This window comes from Lemur catta, chromosome 13 (assembly GCF_020740605.2).
Source record: "Lemur catta isolate mLemCat1 chromosome 13, mLemCat1.pri, whole genome shotgun sequence".
NCBI classification, from domain to species: domain Eukaryota; kingdom Metazoa; phylum Chordata; class Mammalia; order Primates; family Lemuridae; genus Lemur; species Lemur catta.
In genome coordinates, this window is record NC_059140.1 from 20,549,742 (window position 1) to 20,566,896 (window position 17,155).

Genomic DNA, 17,155 nt, shown 5'->3' on the forward strand with positions numbered 1-17,155 from the left:
TTTGGTTATGTTGATTTGTTTTTATAAATTATACACACTAGAATGCCATTTAAGATTTTATTTAAACCACATGGCTGAAAATATTAATGGAACAACAAAAAAACTTTTGATTTTAAAGATAATGATGTTACTATTTTTTCTAACAATTGTCATACCCCCCCAAATTGCCATTATTTTATTATCATTAATATAAAAGCCAAGTACGCTAGTGTATTGAGGTAAAAATTGACTACATGATATCTCTGGATGTATTATTTTATCTGACCCCTAGCATCTTAATGATACTTGTGCAAATTCAAGTACTACAAGGAGTAGTTGTTTCAAATAATAGAAACTGAATTTTTAAAATTCTTTTCATTTAGCAAGAAAAGATAATATCTGTCTTATAAAGAGGATGTGAAGGCTGTGTACCTCTAAATACATTGTACAAGATGTTTAACTACTTTATAGAATTGTATCTATGATAATTCTTTTTATTAGAAAGCCAAACACCGTCCATTGTATCAATGTCTGTGTTCTTTTTGCCATTTCTTTACATATAACTTTTCTCTGTCTGGTGTCCTTCTTTGCTCACCTGTCTGTCTTTTCCTTTCCCATTTTCTGTTTATATTGGTATTGGATTTTTCTTAATTTAGCATATTAGTTGAAAAATAAACATAGTTTTTACTGTTCAGGAGAGTTAGTGAAAAGCAAAATTAAAATATTACTAGTGGATCAGCAGTGGGTATGAATCTTTTCATTCATTCATATTTTATTCTTCACATATAAACATCATTCCATGAAAAGAAGGGAGGATTTGAATAATACATACACATAATCAAATTATAGGTACTTTCTCTTTTAAAGTCTAATAATCAAATGGTCAGTTAACACTGATTCTGGAGCAGCTAATGACATAAAACAGATCTACATTTTTTCGTTTTCAATTTCTAATCTCTTTGCTCTCCTTGTGCCTCATACCGTCCTTTTTATTTTTAAACTTTTCCCTATTATCTGTATTTATTGGTTTATTTTTGTTTCCTCTCAATTTATGAGAAAAGAAGCTAAAACAATTCTGGTGCAGAGAAGAAAGAGGAGGCATTTTTGTGTCTGATATTGCTTACTTGTTGAAATTTTGTTACTAGGTTGGATCTTTTAAAATTATCAGTATTTGCCCATCTTTAACCTACCAAAGATGAAGATGTCAGTTTCTTATTGTTTGAGCTAACAAAAGTATATCTGCTCATTTTCTTTTCCCATTTTTAACTCCTTACCCTTTCTTTGTCAAGAGGCATTTCCTTTTCCTTACGTCTCACAGTTGCAGAGGTCATGGAGTTTAGAGATTCCTAAGTTCTTCAATGTTGTCTGATTTTCTTTGGCCAGAGTGTCACAGAACATAAGAACTATTATAGTTTTCCCTAACTCTGATCACTATATGAGCTATGACACTATGAAAGATTCATCAGACTAGAGACTGACATCGTCCCTATTATGACAAAAGTTTTCAAGAGATGAAATAAACTATAGCTGTATGAAAATGCTTCATTGGACTGCTTGGAAAAATAACTTCTTTCAAACAAAGGTGTTATGGATTTTTTATCTAGCTTTTTAATCTAGGTTTTGTGTGTGTGTGTGTGTGTGTGTGTTTGTGTGTTTGTAATACCAAACAAATTGTTTACCCTTAATGATGGGAATCAATATCATTTAAGAAATTGTCTTTTAAAAGCAAAATGCTTCAGAATTGAATAAGCAGCACAATATTTTTTACATTACGAAAGTCTATATGCATGCATACACATAGTTAGGTTGGATTACCTGAACACTTTTAAACACTAAACTGGAAAGCTGAGATACAAAAAAATACTCCATCTTGGCCGGGCGCAGTGGCTCACGCCTGTAATCCTAGCCCTTTGGGAGGCCGAGGCGGGTGGATCGCTCGAGGTCAGGAGTTCGAGACCAGCCTGAGCAAGACCCCGTCCCTACTAAAAATAGAAATAAATTATCTGGACAACTAAAAATATATATAGAAAAAATTAGCCAGGCATGGTGGCGCATGCCTGTAGTCCCAACTACTCGGGAGGCTGAGGCAGGAGGATCGCTTAAGCCCAGGAGTTTGAGGTTGCTGTGAGCTAGGCTGACGCCACGGCACTCACTCTAGCCCGGGCAACAGAGCGAGACTCTGTCGCAAAAAAAAAAAAAAAAAAAAAAAAAAAAAAAAAAAAATACTCCATCTCTGTTCACTAGATGCATGGGGCTTTTTCCTTCTATTGTGTATCTGCTCTAGAAGGAGCAAGAAACTCTGAGTAACTATTGAAATCTCTGACCCCCCCAAATGTTGGTGAGGGACAGTCTTGAGAAAGAAGCAGGAACAGGAGCCCCTGCAAAAGCAAATAAGAACCAAATCATAATACTCATGCTGGAGAGATTCAAATTCGTATGCAAAGATCTGGTCGACAGCTTTTCTTACACATTATATTCCCTTTGATTTGCACTGTAAGCCAAGTAGGTTAGTTTTGTTACTTATTTCAACATTTGCAAAGATGTAAAGAATAAAAAAGGGTGAGATAAATGTTCTTTCCTCAAAAGACTATACAAATTATATGAGTACAAAATTTAATAAAGATTGGCAGGATTATAGCAGATTTATAAAAGCAATAAGAATTGCTAATCAACTCTACTTTTGTGTCCTGTCACCTTTTTAAATTGAAAAACACTGTTTTTTAGGATGAATTTTAAGATATTTTCTTTTTCCTGGTTCATTGTTGTAGTCTGATGAATCTTAGGAAAAATGTAAGCACTGAAAAGAGTTGTTTAAAAATAAGGTGTGTGCATTAGAAATGATAACAGACGGGTCCTAATTAGAGTACGGCCTTTTTTTTGTTTGAGGAGGAGGGTGATATAATAAGGATGTAATAATTCATAAACACGTTTCCATTTTTTGATAATTCCCTGAATACAAACTATGGATTAGTCATCCCTGAATAGGAAAAATAATGAGAAATAACCTAAAACTCACCCAGATATCACTCCAAATGTCAACAAATCACAAAACGGTAGACTTGTACCTTCATGATTGGAGTTCAACACATTTCCCACTACTAAATATGGGATCATTTAGAATGAGGAAAAATAAGAGCCATCCTGCTAAGTTGTCTTTGCTAAAAATTTTAGATGAGTTGAGTAGAGAAAAAAAGGCCCACTAGCAGGTGAACCTGGTTACCCCTCATCTTTCCTAAGATCTGGAGATCTCTGGGAAGGAAAAATGGCAAGACAACCATTGATGAGGGGTAAATGGTCCTAGTGATGAAGACACTGTAGCAATTTGACTGCTTATTATTTTAGCTACTATGTGCCCAAGAAAGATCTTTCACAAAAGGAAGTGAGCACCTGGGTGACTTTATCACTACACTCGTTTTCAGAGGTGTATTTCTTTAAAATTCTCACTGTTGGCATTACCATGAACTATGGTATTTTATTAGGGGTTGTTTTTTTCTTTCTACCAGTTTGTTTTTGGGGATGCCATGAATTTTTTTCTGTGCTGTTAAACTTCATTGTCGCTATGACCAGACTTAACAGATACTGTGAGCAGAGTAGGACTATACAGGTGCTTCAAGTCTCAGAAAAAAAAAAAAAAAATTCCTCTCACCTTAGAAATTCTCAACCTGGTAACTGGATGTGTAAAATTTGTCAGTGACACAGTGACCACCACCTCACAAGTTTTAGGTTGGTGGTTCTCACTGTGCCTGTATGTTAGGGTCATTTGAGAAGCTTTTTGAAAAATTTTAATACAAGAATTGTAGGGCATAAATTTTCAAAAAATTCCTTATGCCCTAAACCCACTGGCAAAGATTGTAATTTAATAGCTCTGGGCTTGAGCCTGGCCATCCTATTGTATGAACACAGCTAGTTTTAATCTGCAGCTGGGGTTGAAAATCTCTGTTATATGGAGAACTAGAGTGTTCCACAGAATAAACAAAGTCACTCAAACATCTTCATTATTCTTACACCTCTGGGCTTTGTGACATTGCTTTGTAATTATGTAAAATACAGAGAGTAGAAAAATGTAATGATGTTTCAATTAATGTGGGTGTCTGTGGTTTTAATTAGCACCATTTCCATCATGGTCAGCTCTGAATGGCTCTCCATGTTATAGTGGATACAAAGATTCACTTCTTATTATCATTTTGTAAATTATAATATTTCTTATTTATCATGCAGGTTCCCACAAAAATCCTGGTTGAAAAAAAAAAAACTACTACCATTTTTTTTTTTTTTTTTTTTTTAGTATGGCCATTTTAGACTACCTTCTATACTTTTTCTATTTCCCATACCCCATTATTTGGTGAGTTCATGGTCCATTTGCCTTCTAGAATTATACCGTCTGGTCTATAGCAAATATGTAGCACCCACAAATGCCATTAGGGGTGCATAAAGATTAGAATAATTAGGTTTGAATTGCCTAGGTTAGAATAGGTTGCACGGACAGGCATACAGTTATTTTCTCCCAAAAATATTTTGCATGGAAATCAGGATTTATCCCATGGTGCTCATTTTTTCAAAATATAAGGGAGGTAAAAGAGTTCAGGTATTCTAAACAAGAGTAAATATGGCCTTCTCCCACAAGGAAGGACTACTGAGAGTCACATTGACACAGGTAACTCCTAGTACTCAACAACCCCATTACCTATATTTAATGTTAAATCATAGAAATGAGCAAAAGTAAACCCCATCTTCTCTGTATATGTCATAATCCCCTGGTGCCCAGTAGAAGACGGTCTACTGTCAGTTTGCATAGTGAAAGCTAATATCCAGCTAACCAGTCATGCCCCTGAATACTCTTCCAGGGATAGTTATCCGTGGCTATGGCCTGCTGTTTCCTGTCACCATTTGTGAAGTACAGACATCTTGAGATCTTGGGAACAGTAATAGATAATAATTGGAAGAGAAGGTATAACTTCTTCTACCCTATTAAGAGAAAACATGTCTCTAGAATTAAATAGAACACAATTTATAAAGTCTATTTCTAATTATGTACTGCATAGACCTTAAAATGAAGTAAAAATTGTCCACATTTTGCAAATGATTTGTCTTTGTGGACCACAGTTCAGAGCCTAAAGTTAAATACTTCACTTATATATTTACTTCCACATTTTAGTGTTTTCAGTACCTGTTCTGCCCTGCTCCTATTCCTTAGAATTACGCTTCAGTTAAGAAGAACTTCAGTGGGAGCAGATAACCTCAATGTGGATAATTAGTAGTTCTCTTATAACTATGTATAATAAACTCTCCAAAATTGTCAAGCAGTTATCAATAAGAATGATGTTAGAAGACCCACTAGTCAACATGTAACACTGGCATGGAAATGCATTAGAAGGATATTAAGATTTTTAAAAATCAATTATAACATTGCTATCTACGCTATGCAATATAGAGAAATACCTTTATTATTTACCAGCAAGGGAAGAAACAAAACATGGAAACATAAATGGATTGTTTCTCTAAAATTTTCATGCCATTCAGTTTGATTAGTTCTTTCTAAATTTAGCCCATTGGCAGGTGCACATCTTTTCCTGGCTTTGCTGGCATATCATATTGGTTCTGCAATAGTAATTTAGTTTTAAAATTACATTTTCAGCTTCTGGTCTGATTACATTGTAATGACAAATCACACCTTCTGCATGAAGGGTCAGAATAAACATTCAACTTGGACTTTTTAAGTTCTGTTCTTTGAGAATCTTCACAGTTGATTTTGGTTTTTTGGTACCAAATGGCGTCAGAGACTGTGATACTCGAGTCATGATTACAGGCTTGATTCGGTTTATTATCCCACTAGCTCTTCAGAATGCTGTAGGAAAGGCTGCTAAGAAGTTTTCCAAATTAAAGCTAAAGTGCTAATTTTACCCATAGCAGAAACTTTTAATTATAAAGAGAAATAAAAGTTATTTAATTAGAACTTCTCAGAAGATATCAACAAAAAATGATGTTTCCTAAATAAATGAGAGAAAAAAAGCTGTGCTGTGCTTTGCTTCTTCCTGCCTGTTGGTGACAGACCATGTTTATCTTTCCAGCACTGTTCAACCTCATACCAGTGGGACTGCGAGTCGTTGCCATCCAGGGAGTGAAGACAGGGTTGTACATAGCCATGAATGGAGAAGGTTACCTCTACCCATCAGTAAGTACTATGCAAAGATATTGGCCATTCATTTGATGTGTGCAAAATAACAATGGCAACAACAAAAACAAGTTCTATGTCTATTGATTCTGCCATTTTTGCTTTAGTATTTGATCTTTATTAAAATGTTGTAGAAGCTGTTTATTTGTTATTCTTCAATGTTTGGTTATGGGAATATATCTAAAGGAAGAATAATAATTACATCTTGAATTGTGCATTTGCCATATTTTAAAAATTTTCACAGAAAATTGATGGATTTTGAAAGAGTTGGTTTAATATAATCTTTTGTATTTCTATTTAGAAGTGCACTTAGCAAGTTTCTTATAAAACATTATTATTTTTAGAAAGAAACAATGTGAATTCTAAAAATAGAGAAAAGAAAAAGGAGCATAATTTAAAATAAGACTTCAAATTGTATAAATATTTTACTGGAAAATAACTACTTATAATATTAAAATGTATATTTCATTTTAATGTATAGTCTTTCAGTTTTGTGGTAATGTTTATTAGCAGTTGAGCACTTTTTCAGCCATATGACCTTTTCTGGAATATTTTCTCTTGACATCTAATTTGTACTCAGATGTGTTGTATTCATACATTACAATACAGTTAGAATTCATTTCTGCCTCATGTCCAAGCAAAAAAGACTTAGATAAGGTGCTTCTTCTCACTATCCCTTGAGCAATAAATGATAGAGTAATGTTTCTAATGACTTTAAATATGCTCTTATTTGAGTTTGCATATCATCCTCATATAAAAACTGCATTCGTTAAAACTGTTGTTGTTAAATATCGCCACCAGCATCCAAAAAGTACAAGTAAGTATATGTGCATGTATATGTGTATGTGTGTGTGTGTGTGTGTGTGTGTGTGTGTGTGTACATCTTAAGCAGAAACATTCTCTAAGGAATGGTGTTTCCATGGAATATGATCTGTTAATATTTTCTTCAGCAAATTTAGGAAATCCTGTCAGAGAAATGAAATGCAAGCATAGATGCCCTTCTTGGTGAGCTCAAAAAAGCTGGCTCCTGTATTCTTGAGCCTTCATCTGAGTTTCTTGTAGGGTGTTCCTGCACTCGGAACTGGGTCCCACTTTATGCAAATGACATTCTCTAGCACAAGATGAATATGCAACACATTGTGAGCAAGATCAAGCTAGAATTCCCTATGCTCCCTTTAGAAAAAAGCCAGTAAAGAAAAGGATCATTTTCTAGAGATGCCTTATTTCAGATACAAGTCAATTTTATTGATTTGACATTTGTTCTTTTATTTTTGTTTCTTTATTTTCCCCCCAAGTAATCTCCGAGAGGCAGAAAATCATTAGAGGCAGTATCTGCCATAGCCTCTAGTTCTCTCCATTAATGATTTTATCACATTGTTGTACTCTGGTATATATGTTGATGACAGAGGAAATTTAAATGTTTTATCTTTTTGTTACTGAGATGTTTTTAATTTTTTTTTTTTGTCATGAGGTTGTAAATGTATGCCATTCGTTTTTAAAGGTAAGGTATATCATCTTGAGTGTATGGCTTATCCTAAAATAAAATTACTGATTATGCTTGGTGCAGTCTAAGCAGCAGGAATAGAAACAAGAAATGTATTAACTGCCAAGTCCAGTCCCCAGCATTTTAAATATGGCTTCCCTACGCAGGAATCAGACAAATCAGAATCAGCTACACTAGCTGTGGGCAACAGCATTTGCCAGGATTTCAGGCTCATTGTTCTCTGTTCTCAGCCCCTTGATTCTCACTCTCCAGTTACTTGTCTTCTGGGCCTCCCCTTTGGTGACTTCATTCTCTGACTTACAGAGCTTGATTTTCTCTTCCTCCCATTTTTGACTTTTTTTTCTGAACCCAAAGTCTGGAAAGAGATGCTATTCGCCCAACCCCCACCCTAAAAGATCTCTGCCCAGTCCAGGCTTTATAATTCTCAGCCACCTCTCAGGAAAAGGAATTAGATAAAAACGAAAAGGAATTTAAAGTTTTTACTAACACTTTATAGTTAAAGGGCTCTGTTTATTTCAATGTAATCAAATTTGAACTTGAAATATTTCAATACCACCTTTACTCTGTAGTTACCAAGAGCCTACTAAAATAATGGTATGGAGTGCAATATAACAATTATTACACTATGTAATAATAAAAGCTATACTTACATAATAATAGTGGTAATGTTCGTATAGTCGATTCTGCCTAGCACTGTTCTAAACACCTTAAATGTATTAGCGCATTTCATCCTTCCATAAACCTTTTTAAAGCAAATACTATTAAAATGAGAGAACAAAGAATTTAAGAATCTGCCCCAAAACATCTAGGTAGCAGACAGAAAATGCAAGAGTTAAGCAGAGTTAGTCTGACTCCTTGGCTTACATTTTTAAGTGTTTTTCTATACTGCTTCCACGTACCAGACATTTTTCATAATATGGTCTGGCACCTTTCTTTTCTAACAAGAAGTTATAAACACATGATGATGTAATGAAAACCTTTAGGGAACTGTTACCTACGGACTAAACTTCATTTCAGGGCAAATATTAAGAAGTATAATAAATATGAAACATATCTGTTTCCTTTAGATATTCTTGAATGAAAAATAAAAATCATAGAAAATTTTCAGGGAAAAGTTTGATGTTATACAGTGAATCTTTAATATTCTTCAAATTTATTACATTTAACATCTGACCTTTAAATTTTAAAAGGTATGACAAACATCGTTAACCCAACTAAGACGTTTTGAACAAAGTTGAGTAAATTTTTTAAAATGACAACTCCAGTCAAACTCAGATTTAATGAAAAAAGTGCATAAATATTTAAATCTGGGATATGGAGTCATTCATTTTAAGCTTATGCCCACTTAAAAATAATCAGCTTAATGTTTGTGCAGTGTTACCTAGTTTCTAATATGGGACCAAATTTATTGAGGATCTATAGATTTAGAATGTCATCAGTAAAATACTCAGGTCATTCAAGTTGAATTCTGTTAAATGAACATCACACCAGTGATTTGATTTTAGGTGTGTATTTCTCTATTTGTATTTCAGGAAGTCACTCTCATAATCCCTTGCTATCCAAATAAAGATATTCAATGTGTCAGATAATTCCACCTTAGGGAGACAGAAAAGGATATCTTGACTGAGCTATAAGTAATCACATTTCCAATGCCGAAGGCACTTGTTCCCTGTGGAATCTTTTCTTCAATATGATAATAGTTATTTCTTTCGTGGTCATAATGATTGTAATATGTTACTTAATGATGTGTCTCAAGAGATTAAATGTTATATATAAACTATTTGCTTGCAGGCAGAATATAAGCTGCAAAGTCACAGAAAAGAAACTGACAAAGAAATACTTTTGCTCAAAACTTAGTTTATAATGATGTTTAAAGAAAAAAAGTGTTTTTTTCCCACTAGCTATAAACTATTTATAGTGCTGAGAGGAATAATCAAGCTTTTTGTTTGCTTGTTTGTTTTCTAAACAACCTGTGACTTTGAAAGGCTAAGAAAATCTTCCACAGAAAGCCAAGGTCTTGAATGTAAATTCTAAACACTAAAGAAAAACTGGGAATGAAAGGAAAATATCATTCATCATCTGGGCAGTGATGAAGAAGAGTTGAAGTCAGAAATGTGCTTCTGACATAAGGAAAGGAAGAGGGTGAAGGAAGGCAGGCAGGAAAAGAGACAGATGTTCCAATGGATAAAGCCCTGGGCTTTCTTCAAAACATCTGGATTCTGGATCTGACAACTGATACCTGTGTTACAATTTCCCAATCTCTCTGGGTCTATCTCCTCATCTGTAATAGCATAGGATTTCCCTTGGATGTTTTAAGTTAATTTTGGGGTGTAGAATTCTGGTTTTAGTCTGCTTGATTTTTCTGAATGATGAGACAAAAATTTCACATAAAATGTATAAAGATTCATTATTGCTGTTTTATCACACGCTGGCATTTATGAGAATATTATTTTCCTAATGGTGCTGTAAATGTTTCTGTTACCCAGATGCAAGCATTTGGGGAGTCAGTAAGGCCTGGTCTTCTCCTGAAATTAATGTCTCATCTGAGTCTCTTAAGCAGGTGGTACAACAGGAGAGGAAAATAATCCCTTTTCATGTATATTTTTTAAGTGAATCAAGGAAATATACTGCTATAGTGTTTTGCAAAGATTGTGGCTGATAAGAGTCACCTGGGTAGCCAGGAACAAATGCAGATTCCTTGGATCAACCTATAGTTATTTCAGCTCAGTAGGTCTGGTGGGAGGCCCAGGAATCTGCAGGTTTAATAAAAATCACCCTGCTCCCTCCTGCTGGTGAGTCTAAGGTTGGTGTTCCAGCCATGGACAACCACACAGCAGGCCCTGCTGCAGTAGCCCATGGGGGAGATGATGGTAACTGTAGAGCGAGGTGATGAGAAGGGAGTTGGTGAGAATCAGCAGAAGGAATACACAGACACTAAAACCAACACAGAATACAATAAAACATTTATATTTCCTAACTTTTCTACCACTAAGTTGGAGTTTACCTAAGTTTGAAAGCAGATCTGCACTATTCTTCACTTGTGCTGCAATCCAGGGGCCCTGGAGTATCGACTGATCACCTCTGTAGGCCAGCATCAACCACCCCCAGCCGTCAATACAGGGTGAATGTGCATGTAGGAATGAAATGTGTTTTAATTAAGGAAAATAAGATAAATGCTATGTATTTAGCAATAAGCATTTTCAAGGTACCCAAAGTTTATTTACTCTATATGAGATAGTTTTCTGATAATATAATCCTACTTTTCAGAAGTATTTTTATGAGCCTCTTCTACAAAGGTGGTTTCCACCTGCCCTCCTCTGTGCCGGCAGGCACCTCTCACTGATGTGTCCTGACTTGTGTTGCTGTCTGTGCTCAGTTTTCCAAGGGCACCCAGACAGGACAGCCTCATCCTACCATGAATTGTAGGTCTTCTTGCAGGATCTGTAGCTCTAGCAAAACGTGATCAAACGATGTCATTTTCCTCTTAACATATACCCTTCTGTTCGTTGCTCAAGTTTTGGGCATAGAAATAAACTGCTGTTTTTTTTTTTCAGTGTAGTACCTATTATCCCTGAAACTGCTTCTATTCTTCCCTAGAGTGACACACATAAAGTCATACATATTGCTCACCTGTAATTATATGCTCACGGGAGATTGTGTGAATTCTTTGCCCATCCCTGATATTTGTCCTGTCTTTGAATAACACCTCTTAATGTCCATCCTCAGGAAACCGTTCATTATTTAATCAGGTGTTGGCAAGGTACCCTATTCCTCCTCAATGTTTTAGGGTTGGTTTGTTGGTTTGTTTTTAGCTACTGGGCAGTGCATGGGATTAATTAAACTGAGCTACAATGACCATCTCCAGCCATCAACATTCATTGCAGGCAAACCAAGGGCCTCAGCAGCTTCTAGGGATTGCTCATCCTGGGGAAGATCCTTTTGTTCTCCCTTGGTGTAGGGAGACAAAGCTATAACTAAGCAAGACTCCAAGTTCACCTGGTTACACACAGATATACCTTTAAGAATGTAAATTTTCCATTCTTAACCTTTTGTTCTTCATCTCTCCAAATAGGTTAGTTTCTTTATTTTATAAAGTGTATTAAATTTGAGATAGTTATTAATGTCTTTGATTATTCTAGTAATCTATGACACCATATGCATGCTTTTCTGCACAAATAATTTCTAACACTTTTTGAGAATATATATTTGCACACACACATAAATAATCCTCACATATGTGAATGAGTTTGTGTGTTTCTTTGGAATTATGCATTGCACTTAAATTGTACACACACTTATTCTCACGATTCTACTCCTAGTCAGAGTGTTTCTGCTTATATTATTGATATGTTAAATAATAATTTCAAATTTTACATATATATTTTATTTTATTTTATTTTTTTGAGAGCTAGAGTGCCGTGGTGTCAGCCTAGCTCACAGCAACCTCAAACTCCTGGGCTCAAGCAATCCTCCTTTCTCAGCCTCCTGAGTAGCTGGGACTACAGGCATGCGCCACCACACCCGGCTAATTTCTTCTATATATTTTTAGTTGTTCAGATAATTTCTTTCTATTCTTAGTAGAGACGGGGTCTCACTCTTGCTCAGGCTGGTCTCGAACTCCTGACCTTGAGCGACCCTCCCGCCTCAGCCTCCCAGAGTGCTAGGATTACAGGCATGAGCCACCATGCCCGGCCATATTTTACATATATTTTAAAGCTTTACTTATGCTTTAAACACATTTCTTTTTTCATTAAGTTTTCCTGTGGTTTCTTTCATACTATGGCTCAGTGGGATACATTACCCAGGTTGAAAATGGCTATTATCCTTCCTTGATAACTTGGGTAAAATAATTTATAGTAATAAGGAAGCAAGTATGGTACTTCACCTAATTTTCCTCCTAATACTAATTTCGACATCCAGCATTCATGTAATTAACATGACAGTGAACATCGATGCATAGAATATAATTGATTATGAACAAGGCAAGAATGCCATGATTCTACCTAGATCACTAACCAGAAAAAAAAAAAAAGGAATTGAGAAACAAAGGCACCTGTTAAACTACATATAATTAGCTTTTGGACAAAAGAAAAATGTGAAGCATCCAATTTTTCTATTTGTTAGATTAATAGTAGGTAATAAAATAACATAAATGTACTTTGAGACTATCCAAATTCCAGTGACATTTTATGAAAGACAGAGAATAGAATTGGGGGAAAGGGGAAAAAAAGATATTGAGAGCCTATGAGAAAGAAGAGGGGAAAAAGCTAAATGGAAAGAGAAGGAGATAATAAATCAGCAGCCCAAAGATGCATTAGGCAGCATTAGGGAAAGGAGAGAGAAAAGGAGAGAGAACGGGAGGAGGAAAGAGGAAGGAAATGGAGAAAACATATTCCAAGAAGAGAGGGACACCCTGTTTTCTGCTCACTCCATCATGTTACTAGAATCCACCTAATTCCGGATTCCAGCTTCCTACTAAGGTGTGGGAAAAACAAAATCATGCCTCTTAGAGCCCAGTCCAGAGTTTCCCACCACACCAAAAATACTTTATCTGCTCTAGCTTTGTAGCCACCTGCACCTATTTCCCCTTCCCTAACCTGCTCTTCCAGAGTGATGGCTAGGCTCCGTTAATGTTATTCTCTAGGGAAAACAAAACAAAACAAAACAAAAAAACAGTAAGGGTATATTTAACTTCCATAGGGTTACACTTGTGACAGTGAGAATTAGTGGAAAGAGATAATGGCAGTCTAAAAACCACTGCAGTAGTCCAGGTGAGGATACTGAGGAATTGAATTAAGAAAGCAAACTAAATAGGGCTTGAAAACTACAGAACATTTACTACATAGAAATAGAACATATGGGTCTGTGTGTGTGTGTGTGTGTGTGTGTGTGTGTGTTTTCTATGTGCTCTGAATGCCTTTAGGTGAGCCATGCACTGTTTGGTTTGGCCACAGTGACAATCATTCCTTAACGGTATAAAGGCAGACTCTAAACCCACAGGTTTACTTTGTTTCTACACATAATGCTTACTCTGTTTCTGGGTCTGGAGATGTTGGTGTCTGCAATCTCTGAATTAAGGGGTTGGAAAGGATGAGAGGTGTTTGAAAGTGTTTTCCAAGGAATTACAGAAAGAACTCCATGTTTGTCTGGATTCTTTCTGGGTGTGGCAGAGTCACAGTGCACCTGGTGTGACTAGCTCAAAACCAGGTAAGCTGTGATACTTTTCACTAAGAAAACAAAACCCAGAGGAGGAGGGGGTTGGGTGGAGGAAGATGCTGCATTCGGATTTGGACACACTCAGCTTACCCACAGGATGTCCAGGTGGAGTTTAGTCCCCCTGAAGGACTATTGGGTGATGACGAAGCTCATTTATACTGGAAAGGCTAAATTACCCTCCACATCAGCATAACACCCTTCAGGTGAATTGTTCTGCTGTGGATGGTATTTGTTGTCCTTTTCCTCCTGCGTGAGAGATAGAGATGAAGAAATGGGGTCAATGACATCAGCATGAACAGACATCAACTTCAGCATGAAGTTAGATTTTACAAAGAACTTTATTAAATAACATACCATCTAGCTTCCTAAAGTATTTTATTTGATTCCTAAGTATATAGAATGGATGACAGCAGTTTTGGACACTATTAGAGCAGAAGACCAGCTGAGTTAAATTAAATTCATAACTTTTTTTTTTTGTAAAAATGATGCTAATAATATGGGAAGGGAATATCAGGTCTTCAGATCCTCTCATAGTGGTTCACACACATAAGACTTATTCAGGTAGACTTGTGAGTATCCAAATCTCAGGACATTAACCTAACAGATTCCACGATTCCAATTCAGTGAGTCTGACATGCCTCAGGAATCATAAATCTGACTATGCATCCCAGGCCCAAAGGAGAGCACACTTTGATAAACACAGGTCTACATCACAGCCTTACAAACCATGACTTTCAAATTACATGTTTTTATTTTTACCGTTGATTACTGTTACTATTATTAATATGATTTATAAATTCATGGTTCAGTTCAAGTGCCTTGAAGTGATCAGAATGACATGACCATGATCATTGGCCAAATGAGTTGGCCTTTGAGGAAGTGCATGGAGAAGAGTTCTGGCTGTCGTCACTCCAATCAATCCATGGAAAGGCTGGGACAAGAAATGTGCCCTTGAGGACCAAAATAATATAAGGAAAGAGAAGAATTTTGATTTTGCTAAGGACTTGAGAAAATGAAATAAGAAAAAATAGAAACATGTAAGACATTAAATTACAAACTAGTAATGGCTTGTTTCAATCCTGAAAAAGAGGTATAGTTTACATCACATAAAGCTCAAGGGGGAAACCAGCCTGGGACCGTCAGCATGGGGCTGGCCAGTGCGAGCTGAAGGAAAGGGTGTGACCATGGACAAGAGCATCCTATCAGAGCAGATGGTTAATGTCATTGAGTCTGGGCTGCTTCAGAAATGAATGGTTTTTAGATTTAAAAATATACTAACAAAAATAAATATATATATATTTTCAATAAATTGTTTACTTTTCCCTAACTCTCTATTTTCTCTGAGACTTAACTTTGTTTCTATCTGAGCCTTCCTGCGCAAGTGCTGTTTCTGGATTAGAGGAGACTTCCTTCCCATTCCCGAGGTGATCAACAGTACCCTGCTGCTCTGTAGAAGACAGGAGCAAATCCTCTTCCATGATCCGTATAGGGAGTGGATTCATCCCATATGGGCCATCATTATACATAGTTTTAACTGTGCCCCAAATCATAATATCTACTTAACAAAAATTAAGTACTTATGTCTGATAACAAAAGGGTCTGCAAAAAATGTATGGAAAACCATTTCTACTCAATGTAATTACAGCTTAAATGTTAGCTGAGGAGTCAGGCTTTTGGTATGGACGTGTATATTGATGAGTTAATTTATTTGCTCATTCAGCAAACATTTATTGTATGCCTCCCATTGACAGCAGTTGTGCAATATATGCTGGGACTTCAAAGATAAGTAAAAAATTCTGGTTTAAAATTTTTAAAAAATGTAGAGTCCAATAGAGAGGAGTTAACCATTCAAGGACATCTTGACTATATGAATTCTACAAGTTGTGTCTTTTCTCAGAATCTATGATTCCATGAATATATTTGTTCCATATCCTCTCACTGCCTCAACAGTGGTGGCTATGCAGGAAGTCTTTAATCTAAAGTTTTTGATTGATTATTATTAAAGTGGAATCAATTTCCATAGCAAATTTTTAAAATTTATTCCTTGAATAGCTTCATGTTCATGATATTTATTGTGCATGTCACTTATCTTTTTTCCCCCTGAAAAACATTAAGCATCAGCAAAGATGATATGAGTCTGTTTAGTTATCAAGTTAGAATTGCAGAAAAGCACTTATTTACAAATTGCTTTCCTAAAAGAGCATGGCAGATCCACACAGAGACAAAACATGGATATTCAATGTCTGCATTCTACTATGGCCATATCTGTGTTGATGAAGTGAGTAGTAATATTGTTCTTAAATTAACAGGGAATCCTGGGGTTGGGGAATAAACCCTGGTTTTTATTTCCAGTAAATATTGCTACCACTTAAACATGAACACTTTAAAGCAAAAGCATGAATGATGATAATTAGAGAGAAAAGGCTTTGTTATTTCTACAGGTTCATAAAATGACACAAAATACTTCAGCTTTATATTTTCTTCTAGTGTCAAAGAAAAAATTATAAACACCACTGCAGTTTGCATTGTTATCCTGACTTTTTTCTGGGGTGAAAACTTTATAAACTACTATAAATAGAAACAAAATTTAGATCAAAATATTTAAAATTTTGTTTACCTGTATTTGTGGAGAGTATACGGTTGGTAGTAGATGGCAAATGGAATTTTTATATATAAGGAGTTTCAAACACTCTTAAAGTTGAGTCCTAGAACAATAGATGAAACAATATTTGAAAATTTATCATCTCTTTGTTTTCACTCTCCATGTCACACACACAAAAAATGGCAACAAACTACATAAAGGCTAAAGAAAGTCAATATATTACAGAGTAAATGACAAATCAGCTACTAAAATTTGGAGAAAATTTGTGCTTCTTTAAAAATTATTTGCATATATGAGAGACTTAATGACTGAAACCACGGCACACCATGTACCCTAGTTGAGTTGGTAAGTTCTCTTCCTGATTATTTTACTTTCAGAGAATTATCCTTCTTCGTACTTCTTACTGGGAGTGGGGATGCTGGAGCGACCTGTCAGGGACTATGAGAATCTGGGCTCTGAATAGGAATTGGGAATTTCTCTCTGGATACTCAATGTTGCCCCAATAATTTACATCCCATTTCTTAGTTCACTCTGGAATTAATAAGAACAAATAATTTATTTTAAAAATTCATAAATAATATGAAAAACTACTCTATTTTTCTTTCTTTTGCAGAGAAAGAACCAAAACAATATTTATTGAAAAACCAAATTATTCTTCTTCACATGTTATATACTAAAAATT

General features: G+C 35.5%; 1 protein-coding gene across 1 annotated transcript in view; it reads left to right on the forward strand.

Moving 5' to 3' along the window:
- FGF14 (fibroblast growth factor 14) overlaps positions 1–17,155 on the forward strand; it is a 201,351-nt gene that overhangs the window by 45,080 nt on the left and 139,116 nt on the right. The window contains exon 3 of the mRNA XM_045566625.1: positions 6,048–6,151. Coding sequence (XP_045422581.1) covers positions 6,048–6,151 — 104 coding nt within the window. The remainder of the gene's footprint in view (positions 1–6,047; positions 6,152–17,155) is intronic.